Source organism: Tachypleus tridentatus, chromosome 10, assembly GCF_004210375.1.
Source record: "Tachypleus tridentatus isolate NWPU-2018 chromosome 10, ASM421037v1, whole genome shotgun sequence".
NCBI classification, from domain to species: domain Eukaryota; kingdom Metazoa; phylum Arthropoda; class Merostomata; order Xiphosura; family Limulidae; genus Tachypleus; species Tachypleus tridentatus.
The window spans coordinates 131,111,366-131,134,920 of NC_134834.1; the positions used below are offsets into that span (position 1 = coordinate 131,111,366).

The 23,555-nt window shown below is 32.3% G+C and overlaps 1 protein-coding gene across 18 annotated transcripts in view; it reads right to left on the reverse strand.

Moving 5' to 3' along the window:
* LOC143230323 (uncharacterized) overlaps positions 1 to 23,555 on the reverse strand; it is a 120,227-nt gene that overhangs the window by 1,887 nt on the left and 94,785 nt on the right. For 15 of the 18 annotated variants that reach the window (XM_076463658.1, XM_076463654.1, XM_076463662.1 and 12 more), the window contains 4 exons: positions 22,669 to 22,782; positions 12,255 to 12,506; positions 9,054 to 9,333; positions 5,417 to 5,531 (listed from right to left, as the gene is read on the reverse strand). In XM_076463658.1, coding sequence (XP_076319773.1) covers positions 5,417 to 5,531; positions 9,054 to 9,333; positions 12,255 to 12,506; positions 22,669 to 22,782 — 761 coding nt within the window. Of the gene's footprint in view, positions 1 to 6; positions 4,393 to 5,416; positions 5,532 to 9,024; positions 9,334 to 12,254; positions 12,507 to 22,668; positions 22,783 to 23,555 lie in introns of those variants that run through there. The other 3 variants (XM_076463668.1, XR_013016391.1, XR_013016392.1) reach the window with 3 other exon arrangements.

The following is a 23,555-nucleotide window of genomic DNA, read 5'->3' on the forward strand; positions in this document are numbered from 1 at the left end:
GGAACTTTTTTCAATCAAAATAAAATAATTAAAAAATATGAAATTACTGAATTATGTTTCAGAATTACTCTTTACATTTGTGTATCAGTATTCAAGTAAATTGTTACAGTTAAACTTGAGTCACAAAAAATAATTGGCCCCATTTCAGGGGCATTTTTTTAATTCTCTTGGGAATTTATTATTCATACATTTTACTGTGGAGGCAACAGTTTCTAAGCAATAATTATAGTCATTTACTAAAAAAATTGCAGAAGGAATTCAAAATCAATTAAAACACCACAAGAACTTAAATATTTTATACCAGATCCAAATTTCCTTCTCTAAAGCCAGTACATCAGCTGATAATGATCCTACATAATTTTGCATATTAAAGATAATCTATTTTATATTTGTCAGACAGAGTATCAAGATTAAGTACAGTATTCAATGTTTTACTGAAGATATACTCTTACCATTTCACAAGATGTGGAGAATTTAGTGATACTTTGTATCACATATTCTCTAAGATGAAGTAATATCAATGCTATTTTACTTTGTTTTCCCTTACTATGAAGAAGTATCACTCCAAATTCAAAAAGATATTTGTGTAGTTCCACATTCTTCAGAGGTGCTTACAAACTTTGTAATCTCACAAAAAACAATTCACTCAACATTTTCTGTACACATTCTTTAGTTGTTTTCAGTCCATCCAACAGTTAAATTTTAATACAACTCAAGTGATAGCAATAGACTTGTTTCCTCTTTTCAATTAAGATGAGGCTCCAAATAAAGGCAAGTTAATTGCCTTGCAAGTTCCATTCAGGTACATAGCATACACTAAACACACACCTACATTTGTTAATCCTTGAACAATCAACTTGTACCATTAACTTGATTTTTGGTACTTTTCCAAACAGTCATATCTTAGATTGTCAAAGCTTTTTACATAATTATATTTCAAATATCTAGATTAATAATATATACAAAGTCTTTCTTACACTTCAGCAACAGTCACTCATATTAATTCTTATAGTTAATGATCTTCTTCTCTTTATTTGCTCAACTATTTCTTGTTTGTTCACATTATAACCACATGTTTTTAAAAGCCAAGAATTATATATCCAGTTTCCTCTTTTTATTCATTTTGCTATGTTTATTGTAAAGCTAATTCTTATACATATAAATACACACACACAAATATATTAAATTAGCTTTATTTCCATATATTTTTATGTTTTAATTTGAATATTCCCCATAGATTATTTTTAAAACTCAACATAAACTTTAAATATTTAAAAGCAAAAAAATAAAAACTGTCATATACTTTGTTAGATCATTCTATGCTATGATACAGCCTATATTTAAAAAAATATAATGAAGCTGTAGGTCATAAGGAATATATATATATATATGACAATTAGACTAATGTGTAATGTAAAAAACAACTGTACGTTATTAACTTGTAAGATATTATAACTATAAGCAAATTTTTTAATATATGTATAAAAGTACGTGCCATTTGAAATGACTTTTAAAAAGGGCTTCACATCACATTCTCTTTCAAAGTCAAAATTACTTAACAGTTTATCTGTGTCAGAACGTTTGTATGAAGCTACAAAATCAGTGGTGGTGCCAGGATATTTTCGTTGGGGGGGATGAGGTAAACTGTAGAGGGGCTTCCCAAAATGCCATCAATATGAAATATAGATGGTAAATTATAATAATGTAACTACTACATTACATTGAATTAGGCACTTCTAAATAGCCCAATGACAATTTCAAAATTCATTCTAGAATTGTTTAGAAATATTATTTGGTCAATTAACATGTAAGGTTATTATCTAATCATAAGTATAACATTAATTGGATTGTAAGTCACAATTTTAAGTGTACGCCACAATCATCAGTACAATTTTAGATGGCTGATACACAATGCAAAACGATCTCACAGAGGACACAACACCAGCTAAATGTTTCATAATTTTGACCTATACACAATACACTTATACATGCATGCTGTTTTACTTTTCAATAAAAGATAAATGAAATTAATGGGTAAATACCTGTGAAACCTTTGGTTTATCAAGTAAACTCCCTGATGATCTGTTGTAACTTGAAATCAATGTGGTTGTCTAATATTTGTCAAAGCTCAAGATAGAATGGCATTACACAGGAAGCAGCAATACAGCGCATGAGTTTCAGTGCATTCAGTACATTGCTATGGGACGCATAACACATACACCCTTGTGCAAATTAATTAAAACAAATAGTCATTTTAAAATATTTTCAGCATGACGGCCGGTGTAGGCTCACTGGACCCGTTGATTTCCTTTAATAGTCAATTTTTCACACAGATGGTGTCATTAGTTGTGTTTTGCGGTATGGTTAATCTATTTTTGGGATATATGACGAAAATTTGAGGAAGATTACATCATTCGAAATTGGGTTAGAAGGGCAAGGAGACCAGTCAAAAAACAACTTCTTACCAACTCAATGAAGAAAAAACTGTATCAATGGGGTCTAAAATACAAGAACTGAATGCAAAAACAATGTAGGAAGATGTTATTCACTGACAAGACTAATTTTTTCGTACAGGATCAAAGAAGTCTGCATGTTCACAGATCTCCAGGTGAGAAACTTCGAGAATCTCACATCAATCAGTTTGTAAAACATCCCTTGAAGAAGATGTTTTGGGGCTCTTTCAACTACTATGGCGTCGGAGGCTTAAATATCGTAGAAGGTATAATGCGAAAACTACAGTACATCAAAGTTTTGCAGAGAAGAGTCGTTCCAGAATTGAAAAAGAGATTTCCAGATGGATCTGGCATTTTTCAGCAAGATCTGGCTCCATGCCACACATCGAAACTTATGAAGAATTTTATGACTACAATGCGAATAAAGGTGCTGGACTGACCTGGAAACTCTCTGCACTTAAATCCTATTGAAAATCTTTGGGAGATTTGTAAAAAAAGACTTCAGGGAAAAGACTGTACTATGAAAGATAAGCTAATTGAGACCATAATTGAGGTGTGGTACAGCAATCCAAAAATTAGTAAATATTGCAGTCAACTTGTGGACTCGATGCCAAAGCAGATTAATGATCTTCTGAAAAATAAAGGCGGTCATACCATGTGTTAATTTGTGAGTAATGTTTGGATTCTCAGAAATAAAATGCAAAAAAGTGAAAAAATCGTAATTTTCCATCTTGTTTCAATTAATTTGCACAAGGGTGTACTTCTGTCTCAATGAAGACGTTGAGTTCTACAGATCTATGTCTTTTGATGTTAATTGTTAAGCAACAATGACAATTGTATTTTCCATATTTTATGAATATAAATAGGTAACAATATTGGGGGCTGAAGGGGTTTGGCTCATTTGGGGGGGGGCCTCATTATCTTAATTATCTATTTTGTTAACAGCTTTATTCACATCCTGACTGACCTCACTTTCACTCCTTCAGAAAAATGATTAAAACTTATTAGAATACTTCATACTTTTTTTAAAGAAGCAAAATTAGAGTGCAAAATACCTTAATCTGAAGATATTTTATTCAATATTATGGCTAACAAGTTACCTAAATTAATAATAGTATATTCTAGTACAAATTAAAAGTATAAATGCTTACCATTCTTCATCTTTGCCAAATTCACAAAGATATGTCCTTGATTTGCAAATACATATAGAATAGCCTCAAAATACCTAATTTAAATGACTACATTAAAAATATTCTACAATTGTGACAGTTTTATGTACAGTAAATAATCACCCAAATTCCTTACATTAGTTACCTCTTTCAATTTACATATACAAAAAAAATATTATGGTTCAATTTCTTTTGAATAAATTCCTGTTTATTGGTTGGAGTAACTATAAAGGCTATGATTTTCCATCTACTGTTATTGAATGCAGTTTGTCTATATTACAAGTGTTGTGTTAGACTTTTTTTTAGGCTATGATTTTCTGTCTACTGTTATCGAATGCAGTTTGTTTATATTACAAGTGTTGTGTCAAACTTTTTTTATGCTACGATTTTCTGTCTACTGTTATTCAATGCAGTTTGTCTATACTATAAGTGTTGTGTTAGTGTCTTTTTTTTCTGTATTTATAAGCATTTGAAGTATTTGAATGACAATAAGACATGAAAATATTTTACAGTGTATGTCAATCACTGCTCAAGTTATTTTTGAAATATGACTTAAAGGTATATGTAACCTAGCTGTGATCTAAAGATCAACGTTAGGCCAAACATGTCTCATGATGTTTTTACATTTTTTTCTTTATCCTTGTTGCTGCAACACAAAAATCCAAAATTATCCAGCACATTTTCATTTCAATTTCTTTTACAACCAAAACTGTTAGTGTTAATCCTTTTGTTCTGTTGGTAGAGCCTCTTATCTGGTATCATCAACTACACTACACAATGGCAAACATTTAAAAAGAAAAGAAACTTATATATTATTATAGCAAAAACAAAGTTTTAAAATCTCATGTTAATAAATTATATATTTATTTACACAAGGTAGTCAGTATCTAGTTAAACAGTATTTTAAAAATACATGTGTGAGTGTCTCATACAAGTAATTATCAACATTTGTAACTGACTTAAAATAAAGGGAAATAAATGTTGATTTAAAGAGCTATTCTTCATTAAGTCTACAAAATAGAAAAAGTCACTCTAAATATTATGTAAGAGAAAGGAAGATTTCTCGTGAGGTAAAGAAAATGAAGCTAAAATGTAAACCTAAACAAACTTCATAATTAAACACAGCAAAACATTATATGTAATTTAAACAGAAACAGACTAATTCCAGTATATGTAATAAGGGATAAGGTATATATTATATAATAAAGGTAGTCTGGAGTGTTACACATATAACAGAATTTAGATAAATTAACAAAAAAGTCACAACTTCTGTGAATGTCATTTTACACTTTAACAATGAAAAATGAGCTATTACATTATTATATAATCAATGTTTAAGTTTGTTAATACATTGGGATAAATTAACAATTTTTGTATTTATATGGGAGTTAACAGTTGTTAAAAAGAGCCTAGTAACAATTGTTAGTGTTAATCCTTTTGTTCTGTTGGTAGAGCTCTTATCTGGCACGTGATAGGTCTCAGAGTCAACTCTGAGCCAAGGAAACAAAAAGAAGTTAAATTATCAGAGAAAATTTGCCATTCAACTAGTAGCTATCCTATGACCTTGAGATAAGACCCAAGAATGTGACTTGTTTGTGACAGAAAAAGAATGTGGTAGTTGAGTAGTTAAGATCCATCATATGAACAAATGTTAAAGGATTAATCCTTAAGATTAGATGGTAGAGCATTCTCCTGGCAAGTAATAAGTTAGCTTTTAATCTGACCCAAGGAAAAAATTAATAAATTTGATTACCGTATTTCTAATAATTATTTCCCTGGTATATAATTACTTACCACAGCGATACTCAGTGTTTGCCTTCCAGTCTTCAATATCAATATCAATTGTGCCAGAAATCACAAATTCCAAGTCTTGTGCATCAAACATCTTCAAAACCCGTGGTTCTAAAACCTGTTTTAAAAGAAAAGGTATTCTAAATTTCATCATTAACAACAGGAAACATTACTAAATAACTTAAACACTTACAAAGATACTTAGTGACAAAATGGATTTAAAGAAAAGTTAAGGTACATTCAGAGTATAATGTCACCCCCCTTCTTCACTATCAAAGCTAACAAAAAATGCATAAAGTTGATTAATAAAAATGTCTCTATACACAAGATACTAACTGTATTTTTTCAACTATTGCTTGGGTAATGAAGTACTATCTAATGTAGTTATTAAATAAAATCTTAAGTCTAGAAGCATGTCAAGTACAGTTATGTGAAAAAGTTAGAACACCCTATAAAAGCCTGTGCATTTTTGTAACATTTTTGGATATATAGATATGTAATCTCAATTTTAACAATACTGAGAGATTATAAGAATATAACTAAACAATTAAAACTGAAGAAAAAACTTTTCAAGATCTTCTGCAAATGTATTTTCTACAAAAATGCATATTCTAACTGAGGAAATAGTCAGGACAACACCCCCACATTTATTTCCACTTAAAATGGCTCAACTCACACACAGGTGTATCACACCAGGTGCACATGATTAGAAGATTGTTACTTAGCATTTTGAATGAGGCTTGCCCTATTTAAACCTCAGACATTTAGTTTGGTGTGCTCCTGACTGTTGAAGTGAGAGTGAGCACCATGGTGAGAGCAAAACAGCTGTCTGAGGCCTTCAGAAAGAAAATTGTAGCAGCTTATGAGTCTGGTAAGGGATTTAAAAAGATCCCAAAAGATTTTGAAATCAGCCATTCCACTGTCCGGAAAATAGTCAACAAGTGGAGGGCTTTCAAAACAATTGCCAACATGACCAGGTCTGGTCGTCCAAGCAAGTTCACCCTGAGAGCAGACCGCAAGATGCTAAAAGAGATCTCCAAACACCCTAACATGTTATCACGGGACCAATAGCAGGCTCTGGCTACTGTTGATGTGAAAGTGCATGCCTCTACAAACAGAAAGAGACTGCACAAGTGTAACTTGCATGGGAGGTGTGCAAGGAGGAAACCTTTGCTCTCTAAGAGAAACATCAAGGCCAGATTGAAGATTACCAGAGAGAATGTACACAAAGACTAGGACTTCTAGAATAATGTTCTTTGGACAAATGAGTCCAAAATTGAATTATTTGGACACCAGAACAGAGGACATGTTTGGCGTAAACCAAATACAGCATTCCAGGAAAAGAACCTCATACCAACTGTGAAGCATGGAGGTGGAAGTGTCATGGTTTGGGGCTGCATTGCTGCAGCAGGACCTGGACAGCTCACAATCATAGAATCCACCATGAATTCTACTGTGTATCAGAGGGTGCTTGAGGATCATGTGAGGCCATCTGTATGAAAATTAAAGCTGAAGCAGAACTGGACCCTGCAACATGACAATGACCCAAAACATACCAGTAAATCCATCAAGGACTGGCTGAAACTAAGAAATAGAGAGTCCTGGAATGGCCGAGTCAAAGCCCAGATCTTAATCCCATTGAGATGCTGTGAGGTGACTTGAAACGGGCTGTACATGCAAGAAACCCCTCAAACATCTCATAGATGAAAGAACTCTGCATTGAGGAGTGGGGCAAACTTTCTTCAGACTGATGTCAGAGACTGGTAGATGGCTACAAGAAGTGTCTCACTGCAGTTATTTCAGCAAAAGGGGGTAGGGTGTCCTAACTTTTAACTCAAGTTAGAATATGCATTTTTGTAGAATTACATTTACAGAAAATCTTGAAAAGTCTTTACTCCAGTTTTAATTGTTTAGTCATATTGTTATAATCTCTCAGTATTGTTAAAATTGAGATTACATATATATATATATATCCAAAAATGTTACAAAAATACACAGGTTTTCATAGGGTGTCCTAACTTTTTCACATGACTGTATATTTTCATCAGAAGAAATAGCAACCTTTGGGGAAGCTATTTAGTATCTAATATGTCAGTTAAAATATTAACTGCCTATATAATGAAGAAAATAATTTAAGTCCTCATTGAGCAACACACATTCAGCTCTTTGACGAAAAAGACCCATACGATTCAGAACATTACCTCAATGAATACATATCAAGTAAAACAGTAAAAAATAATTTCAGTATAACAATATTTCAATATGATGGCAAAATAAAAAACACTAAATACATTATAAAGAAACAGAAATATCATAAATTAATTACTCATGTCAAAACTTGAATGTACAAAACTACCATGTAAACAACTATCAATATAATAAATGATTGAGCTGATAATCATACTAAGAGTAATTACAAAATTTGTAACATGATTATTTGAAAATCATGGATCCTAATGATATTTACAATGTTGATTTCTGCAGACTAACCATGTATGAGAACAATCACAAATAACCCACTGAAAAATGAAAAATATAATATTACCAGAATAACCAAGTCACAGTATAATAGCAGGTATTTATTCTTTAATGCTGAGTATCTTCAATAACATATATATTTGATGAATTGGCAAATACAAGGTGATTAAAAAACATGTTAACACTTTTTACTTTTTATGTTTCACACAGTCTTAACTTGCTCTCCACAAATATTTATGCATGTCTGAATGAAATCAAATGACAGTATGATTTCTGTAATCCTTTCCTGGAGATCATTTTCGTTCTGTGGATACGTGACACACACACACATTATTTAACTGCAACCAACAGCCAAAAGTCACACAGAGTTGAAGTTGGTGAATGAGCAGACCACCTCTTCTAATCCATTTCCTGGAAAAATTCCTGAAGAAATAGTCATTAACAATACAGGCAAAGTAACAGAATATTCCACATATGTGTAAACATTTTTTTAATCACCTTGCATAGAAGTGTTACAATTATAAATCATTGCTATAACATTACAGTAATATAGCCATAAATCAACTAGAACAATGTCTTTGTCTCATTGAATTATAGAAATCATACATAAAATTAACATTAAACAACTTGAGATTTATACTAACAAAATAGCATACAACAAACTTTCAAATATTAATATAAATAAATTCTAGCTAGCATGAGACATTACGCCAAAAGCTTCTAACTATATCACTAACAGTTCCTAGTTAAAATAAGAAAAATATTTTTAAGATACATGCTTTTTAATGTTATATACTCACAAAGCTATTAGTTTATATTATGAAGTGAGGTAAGAAGTCCTGCATATGCTAAATACTGCCAATCTTTTATATGATACAAAATACAATTTTACAATATTTAAATTTTAATCAACTAATTTTATATTTTTCATATCAGCACTGGCAGACAGTAATAAACCTAAGTTTAAAGATAGAGTATTTATATGAACATTGAATAAAGCTGAAAATTCAGTGAAAACTTTGGCTTATCACAGTGTATGAATGAGTTTGAGCTAATTTAATTGTTTATAACAAAGTAATACTTGAGAAAATAAAGTAAATTAAATAATTAATTTAGATATTTTAGTAACTGGCCCTTTTGGCTCCTCAAGCAATATTCTTGCCTCATGGAAACCACCAACAAGGGCTTCTGTTTGTTTAGCCACTCCTCGTTGCAAACGCCATTTGATCATTCGTTTGATATAGTCTTTTTTGTTTTTCTGAGTCACAACTATTCCACTGCCACCTGGTTTTAATTCTCGTTCTTCAACCTTTCCAGCAACTTCTTCGGTCATAGAAAAGGTTAAGTCAAGAGAGGCTTCAGAGATATCATTATCCTTTATCCACATCATTGACTGGTAGAAATCTGGGTCAGTGTACTGTACATCATCAATTGAACAGGGTCTAATAAGGAAAAGTTTAAGAAATGCAATTGACAAAAAGAAAAGGATAACATTTAAGTCATGAAACCAACTTAACAAGGGATTCACACAAACATAAATAAATAATGTCAATTTCAAAAAGGTCACATGGGAGAACACATTATGGATGGAATCTCATCCTCATCATTAATACTAAAGGAAATTAAAGGTTATGAAATATAGCTAGATTATGATAAACAGACTAAATTCTTGGTGATTTTTCACTATATTTAGCTGTAGGCAACTTTCCATCATATCCATAGCACAATTTCATTGTTTCATCTAGCTACAGACTTTATATATTAATCAGAATTGTGTTTTACATCTAAAATGTTTTTCTTTGTTCTTTGAATATGTTAGTAAGGTTACACTTATGTTTATCATATACTATTCTTATTAACCCATATCCAACTATCCACCTGTGGAATAGAGAATGTAATACATTTTTAGAATAAGGAGGCTGAAATCACATTTCCTTCATTTAATAAGTCTTTTTTATAGTCATCTTAGGTTTTATTATGCTATCCATACAGGCGCACATGTATGTAAACATTAAAGGGGCTGGAATATCAACATCAGAATACAAGTTTTTACTTATCATCCATGATGGTCATTTTTTTTAGTAAAATATTTCTATTTTATTGTCTTCAACTTTCTCAGGAATAATTAAATTTACACAACTGGACACAGATGGTAAGTGTTAGTTTTAGACTTTAAGCATGGAACTAAGTACTCATATCAGCTATATATATTAGGCTTGCAAAAGAGAGGTTAAATCTGATAAACAGTACATTACCACCATCATCTAACTCTCAACTGTTTATATACTTTCTTCACTTCTCATAGCAGAGTTTATAACCTGGCTTCATTTATTTTTTCTATGTATGTAAAGCTACATCTCCTTGGCCTAGTTCTTTAGAAAAACAATAAAGTCAAACAAAATAATTTTTAAGAGGATAGTAAACATTGTTAGGAAGCTTTCAACTTGTATTGTAAAGATAACATCTTGACCATATTATATTTTTTCTAGCTTTGACAAAAAAAAAAAAGGCCTAAAGCATAAGAAAAAGATGTACTCTGAATATCAATATGATATTGATTTGGGAAGAAGATTTAATACAACAGCATTTTGTACAGTTTTTCATTGCTTATCCTAATGAGTTTATATTTAATTCTAAGTGATTTTATACAAATTAGTTGAGCTTTTGTCCTGGATGAGACATCACAATGTGTCAAAATACTTAAAAATCTCTACTTATCATGATTATCTACTGCAATTAAAATATACTATATTGATGTATCACAGTGGAAAAAACTGAAAGTCTAAAAAAGATTGTGTATAAAACCAAAACAGGGAACTAGTGACAGAACACTGATTTAATTTTTCACATAAATAGCTAGTGTGAAATGCTGTGCATTTGTTTTTCTTCAGCTATTCTTTTGTAGCTTCATTAGTTTATTCATTTGATGTTATCATTAACAAAATATAAGCACTTATAACCATATCTACATTGTGTGTGTTGGTTTTGTATGTTTCTTGTCAAACACAAAGCTGCACAATGGGTTATGCGAGCTATTTGAAGTGCAAAGAAAGAGCCCTAAATGTTAGCTTTATAAGCTCTCAAAGTTACCACTGAGAGGTGGAGAATGGGAAGGCTGTGTGTTGTAAATTGTACACATCTTGAGAGCAAATCAAATGGCATTTTTAGGTACTCAGTTTTTCTCTATACTTCGTGTCATTAAAATTGATCAGTTATGATATTTAAAATAATTTGTACCTATATTAATGATAAATCTATTAAAGTTATCAGATCCAACTCATAATTCTGAACTACTGATAAAAGTGACAGCAGTACCCTGTCACCCATGCTAAGAGTTTGAATGTAATTGTTATGATGTTCCCAGGGTTTTAAGAAACAAAGAACACTTTGTGGCAACACATGGATTCAAATCCAGTTTACCAGTTCTAAAATCCCGAGCTCTACCATAGGGCCAACTTATACCCTGAAAATGTTGAACAATTAGCTTTTTTTTCAAATACTTATGAACACTATTTTGCATTGTTAGCTTTGTATATTAATTTAAAATATTTTTTGTTTATTGAACCTTCTGAGATCTTACTGGAATTGTGGTAAGAATATTATCAATAGTGATGGAAAATAATTGGTGATTTACTACATTCTAATCATAATAGTTTTAAGATTTCTTGTGTACTGATTTATAGCATTAAGTACTTCTAAACAAATTTGTTGCAGAGAATTAGCTTCATAAATTAATTTAAAAGTTAAATTTTAGTTCATATATGTATCAGTTAAATTACTTTTGATCAGATACTCTAATCAATAATAAACTGAAAATGATCCGAGAATAACATGACCACAACATATCCACACTAATACATGAGACCAAGGGACACATTACTGAAATTGTTAAATAAGTTAGCTTCAAGAATAAAAATGTTTTTGATTATTAATTTAGACAAGCCATATAAAAGTTAAATCATTCAAAAATTAAATACATCTTTACCAAGAATTGCACATTTAGGTGATACTAAGACAACCATCTTGAAGGTTCATTTAGTAATTTCAAAGCACTAAATTTAAATCAAACAGCTAAAATTTCATGCAATGACTTTATCAAAACCTATATGATTTTCCTAGTTTTTCAATAGCTTACGTTCACACAAGGTTTTAAAACTACTAAATATTCCAGTAATTTATAAGGCATATGAAGACAATTTGTGAAAATACTGTACTTAACATTAAAATGGCACATAAAAATATTTAACATTTTCATTAATTATTCTGAACATAATGATTTTGTACTTTCTAATTATTATGTCATTACATTATGCTATTATAAGAGACTCTACAATGTTTACATATAACTATTAACACAACTTACAATTTGAGCAGTGCCTTGTAAAATGGACGAGTGAAATAAGCATTAAGCAGGTACTTATGTATAAGAGCCAGCCCCAGAATATAGCCACAGAATCTGAACAACAGAATATGATTGTCAACAAATGCAGACATAGGACTGATCTGAACAGTGTAACAGTCATTGGCTGCATATTCAAACAGTCCACAGTAGGGGTTAAATATCTCAGAGGAAATAAGGTAAAAGAGCTCTCTTGATGGTCCTCCATAATCAAGCCTAATAGGAGAAAAAGTTAAAACACTAAAAACAAAGGGCAAAGTAAACTTATTAAGTCTTACTTATAAGTTATGTAGGCATAACATTACCTACTAATTTTCTTCTTTTGTGACAAGAACATTTTATCTTGAAACACTTCAGTGTAAAAAAATTTAAGAAAGACTTCTGATAATTATTTAGTTTATCAAAATTCAGAAAATACAACCTTTTAATAAAGCAATACTTGTTATGTAAAATAATATTGGACACTATGGGATAAGAAAACTAATAACAAGTATTATATATGTAAAAACGGCTGATATGGATAGAGAAAGCACTATGTAGAGGAGCAAACAAAGAAGAAGGTCAAAACGATGTTCACTCCTCTACATAGTGCTTTCTCTATCCATATCAGCCATTTTCACATATATAATTTTCTTTACAAGTGGATTTTCTCGTCATGGATTAATAACAAGTGATTCAAAAAGCAGTCATGCTATGTTTAATAACAGATACCACAGTACAACTGCTAAATCACTTGTAGTAGATAAACTTGTTTTAAGTAATGGTTATACATACACACCTATATATCTCAAAGCATTAATTAAGTAAATAATGCAATGCATCTACTAAATATATGGATATATCCTTTAACCACAACCTCATTTTACATGTATTATTCATATCAGGACTTTAAAAATAAAATTATTTGTTATTGCAAACATAGATTATTATTCATGTGGTTACAATATTTCACTACAGTAACTAAGTGAAACTATGCAACACTTATCACCGTATGTGGTATAGTTTATTTGACAGAAAAAGTTTTTCTGTTACACTAAAAAAAGTACTTCCTTCAATTATTTACTATATCAGGTCTATCTAAGAGTCAACCCATAGTTAAGAGTGTTTCACTGTTTTATTTTATCTCCAGGTATCCTTTAATCACATTTTCAGCAAGATGGGATCACTATATTTAAAAAACGAATCCATCCCCAACAGGTCTTTTTCCTAATGGAATAATGGCATTACGAATAACAATCTGATTGTACTCATCAAAAGTTACGTTGTCACCAATTCTGAGTATATACTCAACGCTGCCGGCTGAAATGCAGACCACACCTGTGGACTCCAGCATTCTTTGTTGTAGATTTTCTATGTGAATTGTGATACTGAGAAACAAACTGTCATTGACTGCTGCCAAAAAATTTGAATTAATTTGTAAAAAGCATTCTCTTCTATCTTTGTTCATCCCTTTCAGTCTTTTGGTTTTGCTATCCATCTTTTAAGCAATGGATTTTGAGTAGTTACACCTCCACCAAAGTCACTTCATGCAGTCGTGTAACTTACCATACTGGAGATAACATTCATGCCTGATGTAATTGTTAAGTCACTGGCAAGATCTGTACCAGACTGTTATGCATAATCAAAGAGCACTCCATAAATTACTCAACATCATTTTTGAAGAGAGTGTGGATTTCTACCTTGACCTCTTTTATTATCATTTATTTTACATTCATGTACCTTATTCAAAGTTTCTGTATAATTACTACTGAACAAGAGATTTCACTTCAATCTACATTGTGATGTAGTTTTCATGGACCAAAACTTTGATTTCTACATGTTTGTCATGTGACAATTCTGTCCTGGGAGCTATCAGTGCATTCAGCATATTTCTATCAGAAAATGTATAGCAACTGATAATACTTTTATAAGCACTATGCTGGAGTTACACTGTCTGATTGGTTGGATGACAGCGAATAACAGTGTAATTTACCAAAACATGGCTGCACTTTAGTACAATGTCTTTTTAGACAACAGAGATGGAGCAATGAAATAATATTTGCATTTGATACCTATTTAGTTCACTGTTTGCATAATTGTTTCTTATACTGTATGTGGTATTGAGATACACTGATGTTTTACAACAGGTTATAACTATTTGAAAATGAAAAGCAGAAGTGTTGTGTAAAATAACATTTTAAATATGGAAATATACAATATACAGAAAACAAAAACCTTCATTCATACTAAGACTATAATTGGCTTCTGGAGTGAAAAGAAGACTTCCAAAAGTATCTGCATAGAACAAGGACCAAGCCAAAAAGAAAACACATCAGCAAATAACAAGGATCTGAGAAGCAAGAATAATGAAATACGAGATTTCCAAGTCAGGACAAAGTCCTACTGTGGTATCTCATAACTGTTAGGTTATCAATATCCCTGATCATTGCAAATAAACATATACTATGAAGAAAACCTCTAAATGATACTTAATGATATCTTACTACTCAAACCTCTGTATTATTCACTGAAGAAGGGTTAGCCCCAACCCATGGGGCATACAGGCTGATTCAAGCTTTCAAGGAATAGCCATTGCAGAATATAAGCTTTGGTTAAGCAAGAGAATTAGTGTATATTTATTGCCTTTAGACATTCAGTTTATAAGAATATCATAATTCAAATTGGAAAAAACTGCATGAAAATGTTCATGAATATACCAGATTAAAATTATATTCAGTATTATATATGCAAAAACGGCTCGTTTGGGTTGAGAAAATATTTTACATAGAAGAGCGAACAACGTTTCGACCTTTCTCTACAAGTGGGTTTTCTTGACATCACTGATTATATTCAGTATTAGTTATGAAAGGGTAAAATATGGTGATAATAATTTTATCGCATATCCCTACTGCTGAACAATTACCTATTTCTGATTTTCTACAATGTTATAATCATGGCAATTTTTTTGTTGAGTTGCATATCAGTGGTATATTGCAGTTTCTGTAGAAAGCTCCAAATTTAGCAATAAATTTAGGTTCAACACAAAACTATCCTCTTCTTCAAAATACACACCTAATTTCAATTCAATTAAGTTTTATGCTCAATTAAATTAATTACTTGAAATCTGGACCAGCTACAACTGTCCCAAGCTATGTTTGAAAATGTAATACTCCAATATCCCTAACGTTTACCATAGCCTAGTACTTTGAATTCTAGATTATCTGCAATCAGAAAATAAATTTTGAAATGTAGTACCAAATATCATTAACCTTTTATTTATGTCAAGCACTTTGCAAACTGAGTTAGCTATGTGCATCACAGGAGCATGTTTGGTGCAATAGTACCCAGCATATCCTGTCTCTTTCTTAAACTGATACTCTAAAATCTAGATTAGTTACAAACATCACACACATGCCATGGGGTAGCTAGAGTGAGACATTTTCACCATGGTGTAGAAATATCCTTTCTGAAAGTGTATTTTTATTCACCAATAAGGCTATATCGCCTTTTCAATTGTCAGGAAAGACTAGATGGTTGGTTGGCTTTTTCTAAACACAGAATAACATAGTTATCTGCACCACACAACTGGTAAAAATCTTAAAAAGTAAAAGTTAATCAAACGAAAAATGAGTTAAAACTAAACAATGTGCAAAAAAATCTGATAAAAGACTCATACAGAATTAAAAAGGCCAATGACATAAAAATTACAAAAGACAATAAAGTTGGACAGTGTCACCACCATCAATGATATCACGCAATGTCAGGACTAAACTTTTAGTAAGCACATGACTAAAGTGGTGCAGTCATATGGAGTCACAACAGTAAATGTGGACTATTGTGACCTATGTGTTACAAAGGCTAAACGTTGGTGGATCAGGCTCAGATAAAAGAAAATAATTTGTTAAAAAGCTGTGACTAATGCATAGTTTAGCCAGGAAAAACAAATCCAATCATTATGGAAATGAGATGACTACAAAGAACAGGTTTGATCTGAAAAAGCATGTTATGATATTACTCACCCCAAATCAGTGCCAACTGGCATGAATCCGTGTTTTGAATACATGATCATAATCCATATAGGGGTCTGGAAAAGATGTGACGGCAACAGAACAGACAAACTTAGTTATGGTGTCAGTGAGCTTGTTTCCATGAATACTGACATGACCAAAACAACTGGTTAGTAATGGAAGAAGAAGAAAAATGGGCAAGTCACTGTTGAAAATTGAGGAAAACAGTGTGAGAGCTAGCAGTAAACAATTTTGGGGCCAGAGAGGAGCTAAAAGCGTTGGTGTAAATATTACAATCAGTGCACTACATAGTTTCTATGTAATGCAGGGCAAGAGAAATAGTATACAACTTGGCAGTGAACACAGAAGCTATAGAGGGGATTCAATGAGCAACTGCTGGGCCACAAAAGACCACGGCAAAGCCAACAAAGTAACCTGATTTAAACTATCCTTATAAATGGGAAAAGAAGGATGATTTTAAAGATGTCTAGCAAAGAGAATATTGTACTTCCAACTGGGAGTATCTGTCTTCATCAGATGACTCAAGAAAAGGCCACATCAAAGAATGGTTATAAGCCATGGTGTAATGGCCTGATCAATGGGGATAGTAACATCATCCAAAGTAAGACCAAATTTGGTCAGTTGCACCTGGATACCTAGGGCAAAGGAAAGGCAGATCATCTATTCTGAAAGTGTACAGCCCACCAAGGAAGAAAAATACAACTCCAGGTGGGATGTTGTGGAAAGGATCAAAGTTTGGTAGCATATTGTAAAAGAAGTTGTAAAAAGAGGAAGTGAAAAGGGGGTTTGTCTGACTCAGTGTACAAACTCTGGACTGGAGAAGTGAAAAAACTCCTGTGAATAGCTTAGATGGTGAAAGGGGTCCAACATTTTCATTCTGTAGTACTGGCAGAACCATAGACCAGTGATCCATGGTCCAATTTAGATGGAATGAGTACATGATAAATCTTGAACATAAAACATCAAGTCATTCCCTAAGAAATGTTTACATCCAACTGCTTTATGGAAGGAATGAAAGTAAGCTTACGGTCAAAGATAAGTCTTAAAAGTCTTATGAAGATGGTGCTCAGGAACAGGGTGTAGACCTGACAAAAATGCATGCAGACAATTTTGAAGAAAGAAAAGTAAAATGTTTGCTATGATCCACTTCAACAAGCCATTGAAGACAATCTGAAGCTACCTCTCTATAAACTTCATTATCAATGACCAACAAGTGACATGGAAGTCACAGAAACTGTTTGTAGCAGTAGTAAGAGGTTGTGTAGTGATAACTTTTATTGTGATACTGAAAAGTGTGACACTTAAGACACAGCCCTGATGGACTCCAAGTTCCTTTGGGAAAAAAGGGAAAGTGTCAAACCTACATGGACTTGGAATTGCCTGTTGAATGTAACATTCTGAATAAAAATGGGTAGATGGCAATGTAAACCATATAAGTGGAGATTCAGCAAAATGCTTAACCATCACATAGTGTAGTAAACTTTCTCATGATGGATGAAAACAGAGGCAAGATGTTTTTATTTGAGAAAGGCTTCCCTGATTGAAATCTCAAGTTGTATCAGGTGGTTCATGAAAAGGTGCTGTCAACAAAACCCACACTGAATGAGCAATAGGAGGTTGTTTAATTCAAGGACACAATGAAAACAAATATTAAATATCCTCTTTAAGATCTTATAAAGACAGCAAGTCAAAGTGAATGAGTGACAATTAGAATGGCTCTTAGGATCCTTCCCAGGTTTAGAAAACAAGATGACATACAGCCTCTCATGAAGCATCAGGAAGAATGTTTTTCTGCCAAATACAGTTAAATTTAACCACAAAAAGAGCAAGAGAGGCAGGAGATAAATGGTGCAGCATCTCATATTGAGTATCATCAGTTCTGATCTATGTAATGCCAGAGAGATGAAGAGTAAGTTTGAGTTCCACCAGTTTAAGAGGATGATTTAGGCATAGAGATGATTGGTCCAAAAAGGAAAGAGACAATTGCTCTGCTTGAGACTAGATGGTCAAGTAGGAGGAGGAAAAAATAAAAGTGTTAGATGAATGAAAATATCCTTCACTGAGAGCATCAGTGGTTCTCTCCTGGCCATTGGAGAGCAAGATGGAAAGGAGATGGGATTGGTTGGTTGGTTGGTTGGTTTGGTGTTTTATGGTAAAAAGCAACTAAGGTTTCTACACCAAACATCCAGTAAAAAGTTAAAGTAAAAATTAGTGAAATTCATAAAATGAAATTAAGGTAAAACAAAACAAAGTTTAATTTTTGAATTATAAAAAAACATAAATAGCATTAAATCCAATTTCTACATCTACTCTACAGTGGAAAAAGAAAAACTACAGTAATACAAGTTGTAAAAGACTTTCTCTTGCACAATTGTAATTATCATAACTCACCAGGAAGACTAACAGTTAAGTTAAAAAAAACCACTGTTAGTCACCTGAAGTTGGACTTTTGAGTCCTGGTTTCAAGTTATTTGATGTTATGGCCATTTTTAGAAAGTAATAAAAGTTTTAAAAACTTGAAGCAAAAATTTTAATTATAACTCACCAGTAAGACTAACAGGTAGTTTAAACAGCAGCTTTATTCACCTGAAGTTGGCCTTTTCAGTCCTGGTTTCGAGTTATTTGACATTACAGCCATTTTCTAATTTCAAATCGAACTAGATGTACTAGGATTCTTAAAAGGGAATCACATTAAAAAAGGTCTAATGTATAAATTAAAAAGCTTAAATAACATTAAAAAGCTTTTAAAAACTAAAAACATTTCTAAGGAAGACAGTATCACCATCACCAATAACAATGTCTAATATTATGGATAAATCTTGGGAGGCAGAACGTCAATAAATGGTGCTGTCGTTAAGAGCCATAACAATGGCAAGACAGTAAAATGTGTCTTATTGTGACCTGCTTGTTACACAGATAACACATTGGAGCATCGGTCACAGATAAAAGAAAACAATGAGTTAAAAAACTGTGACCAATTCGTAGTCTAGTTAGAACAACTTCCTCTTTCTGATCCTAATGGAAGCAAAACAGCCAAACCAAAAACAATGAGTTAAAAAACTGTGACCAATTCGTAGTCTAGTTAGAACAACTTCCTCTTTCTGATCCTAATGGAAGCAAAATAGCCAAAGTCCAATAGAGGATTTTATTTGCAAAAGCTCATTTTCACATTGCTCACTTCGAGTGACTGCCAACTAGCATAAAGCTGAACTTCGAATACAGGACCATAGTTTATGTATAGAACAGGAACAGTAGTGAAAGTGCTGGAGCAGATAGATTTAGATGCAGTGTCAGCGAGCTCGTTCCTGTTAATACCAACAGGGCCCGATATCCAGAAAAACTGGATAGAAGTAGATGTTAAAGAGAAATGGGCCAATAAGTTTTGAAAGTCAGTGAGAACAGGGTGTGAAATAATGTAAAGCGATTCCAGGGCCAGTAGAGAACTAAGCCAGTCAGTATAAGTAGTGCAATTTGAGTACTGCTTAGCTTCTATGTGATCCAGGGCAAGAGAAAGGGTGAACAGTTCAGCAATGAACACAGAAGCTGTAGGAGGGATGCAACCACCAAACCAAAACAAATCATGGCGGAGCCCACACAGTCACCTGATTTTGAAACATCTATATAAATAGGAATGGAAGGATGGTTCAAAAGATGTTCAGCAAATAGCAGACAGTATTTTTGATCAGGAGTGTCTGCTTTTCTCAGATGGCTTAAAGATAGATCACATTTGGAAACTGTAATAAGCCATGGTGAGATGGGTTGACAGGTAGATACAGCAATGTTATCCAAGGACAGATCCAATTCATCCAACTGTGCCTTGATACGAAGGTCAATAGTAGCAATGGCAGATCATCTTTTCTAAAAAGTATGGCCCACTGAGGAAGGAAAACAAACCCCAATTGGGATGCTTTGGTAAGGAATGAAGTTTCAAAGTATATAGTAGAGACAGTTGCAAATGGTAAAGGTACAAAGAAGGTTCATGAGACATTGTGTTTAAGCTCTGAACTGAGGAAGAGCAGAAAGCCCCAGTGCAAAAGCCAAGGTTCTGGCAGAGCCATAGACTTGTGATCCACAGTCGAGTTTCGATTGAATAAGAGCATGATACATGTTTAGCATACAACATCGATCTGCTCCCCAAGTGGTGGAAGAAAGGACACGGAGAATGTTCAGTACTCTTGTACATTTGACCCACAGCTGCTTTAAGTGTGGTATAAAGGTTAGCTTACGGTCAAAAATAAGCCCCAAGAACTTGGTTTCAGGGACCATAGGCAGTGAAACTTCACCAATACGGAGTTCAGGATCAGGGTGAATACCCCATTGGCAGCAAAAGTGCATGGAAATGGTTTTAGAGAGAGAGAAGTTAAAGCTGTTTGGTGTGGTCCACTTCAGTAAATGATTGAGGGCAGTCTGTAGCTGCCACTCAATATACCTTATGTTCGATGACTGATACAAGATGTGAAAGTTATCAATATAGAGCCCGTTTTCAAGAGTAAGAGGGAGTTGAGTTGTTTAGTGATGGCATTAATTTTTATACTGAAAAGTGTGACACCCAAAACACAGACCTGAGGGACTCTAAGTTCCTGTAAAAAAAGAACGGGAAAGTGTCAAACCCACAAAAGCTTGGAATCGCCTGTCCATTAAAAACATTTTTAATAAAGCTGGGCAAATGGATTACTGATGGTTTACATAATGCGTTGAATAAATTTTAAATTAAAGCTTCTGGATTAATCCTAGAATCTCAAGCAGGTGCTCAATTACACTATAATACATAATGAAGAATTTAAATACACAGAATCTTTCATTAAAATCATTTAGTAGATTTCATATAATTTCTTTACAGACCTTAGCAGTGTAAATTCATATTATGTCCTTAATTTTAAGCTCGATAATAAAGTATAACCTTCAAAAATGCTTGATATAATAAATAAAGTGTATATTTTAATGTTAAAATATTATTAAAAATAAGTGGGTGAGAGCTATAATTGCAAACTATGTATCCTTTGTGAGGTTAAAAGATTAGATACTTGGCCCTATGTTATTTATAACACTTATTTCACAGTCCTGACAAAAGCTTGATTGGCGTAATGATGTCAATAGTGGAGAGGACAACATAAATGTTTCAATGAGTTTTGAATTATATATCAATGGAAAGTAATTTGATTGAAAATTCACAAAAAATAAATAAACACATTTGAAACATCATATAAAAAATTGGGATTAAAAGTCTGTTTATTTGCTGAATTTCACATAAAGTTACTTAAGGGCTATTGGCTCCAGCCATTCCCAATTTTAAAGGGATGGACCAAAGGGAAACAGCTGGTACACATTATTAATTTACAGGCTATTCTAATCAAAGAGTGGGATTTGACCATCATTCTGACCAAAGTGCAAGGTGCAATTCTATTATAGATTTTAAACCAATTTCATCAGTTTCTGTTAAAACATCCTTGTCATTGTTCACAAAACTTTCTGCATTCACAGAATCATCCACATCAATCTTCTCAATCAGAGTTTGGATTTAAATAGAATTTTCATAACAAACAACTTATCCACATTCTCTGCCATTATCAACAATAAATCCACAGTTTCTAAAGCACTTTATCACACATTCATCTTTTAAGCATTTGATTTAATGACTTAAAAATGCAATTGCATCTAACACGTCAATTTTCATGGTAATTTCAGATGCTCTCTTACAGTCATCCATGTTTGCAATAATATGCTGGAGCATCAATTTTCTGTATTTCAATTTTATTCATTGTATAATTCCACTATTTAGTGACTGTAAAACTGATGTTGTACATGGAGGTAGAAAGACTGCACAAAAATTTGAAAGTTGAACTTTTAGGTGACAAGTTACATTGTCTAGGAAAAGTAGGATATTCCTATTTTCTTGTTCCATTCCTTCTTTAATTTAACTGCAAAAATAATGATGGCAGAAAAAAGAACAGAATATATTTAACCAATACTTTCTGACTTATTGTAACAAAATGCCTGAGAATTTATTAATATTTAAACATATTATTAATTAAACAAAAACTGACTAATAATTAAAGAAATTATTAATTAAATAAGAAATTAATATTTAATCAAAAACATTTTTCTGCATTACTCAGGTTCTAATCCTACTTGTTGATAGATGAAGTAGATGAAAGATAGTTTTCCATCCGTGTTACACAGGTTCTGCCAAAAAAGAGGGCCTTTTATAAGAGAAATCTTAAGATAATGCTGCAAAATTTGATATTTCTGGATTGTACAGGTTTCTGCCCTATGCAGTTTCGAGCTTACACAAGTTTTACTGTATATACTTATTCCTGCAAAAATAATTACCTTTACCTTCTTGTGTTGTATTTTGTATTAAAATGACTTACCCTTCTTCATCTATGAAACTAATATTCAGCCTATTTTTCTGAAGTTCTTTTTTTGACGCATTTAATATAATGGTGATAGTGTCTGCAAGGAAATATTCTCGATGTACCACCAACCTAAAAAACAAAATCAACAGATTAATATGTTTTCAGGTAATATGGTGTAAATATTAGCTATATTTCACTTATAATAAAAAATAATTAAACTGTCACACATTTTAAAGTTACCAAAAGTGTTGATAAAAATAAGGATAATGAAAAAGGATTTTATAAAATTTAAGCTACAATTCAAGTTGTATGTATAAATATATGAGTGTGTAGACACACTCACACACAAACAAACACATATATACAGAAAATTAATATTTAAACAGTTAAGCAAAATAAAATTAAAAGGAAGGATTGCATTAAAAACAGCAAATGATATATGACATTTAAATGAACAAAAACAAGCCCAGATAAAGATCAAATCAAATATTTTGCATAAATTAGAGGGATCCCTAGGATACAGGCTACAATGTGGTATAAAAATGTGCCCTAGGTTTTAGAGTTGATTACAGAAGTAGGGACCCACATTGTGGTGCAATACATTATCTATTAGTCTTAACCTCCATTTGCCAATCTCATAAGAAGAAATTCATAAACATTGAATAATCCTTTTCTAATTTGTATTTTTTTTTATTATTGTAATCAAGGAAACTTGACTCTCAAAAGTGAATCTGACTAGAACCAGCCCATGCACAATAACATCCTCAGAATTAGATACATAAAGGGAAAGTAGAAGTGAGAGAACTGTAACAATCCCAAGTACTTCCACCATGACCCACAACATTGATGGAATATAACTGAGGGAGGAATATAGACATCCATAACATGTGTGAGAATGTATG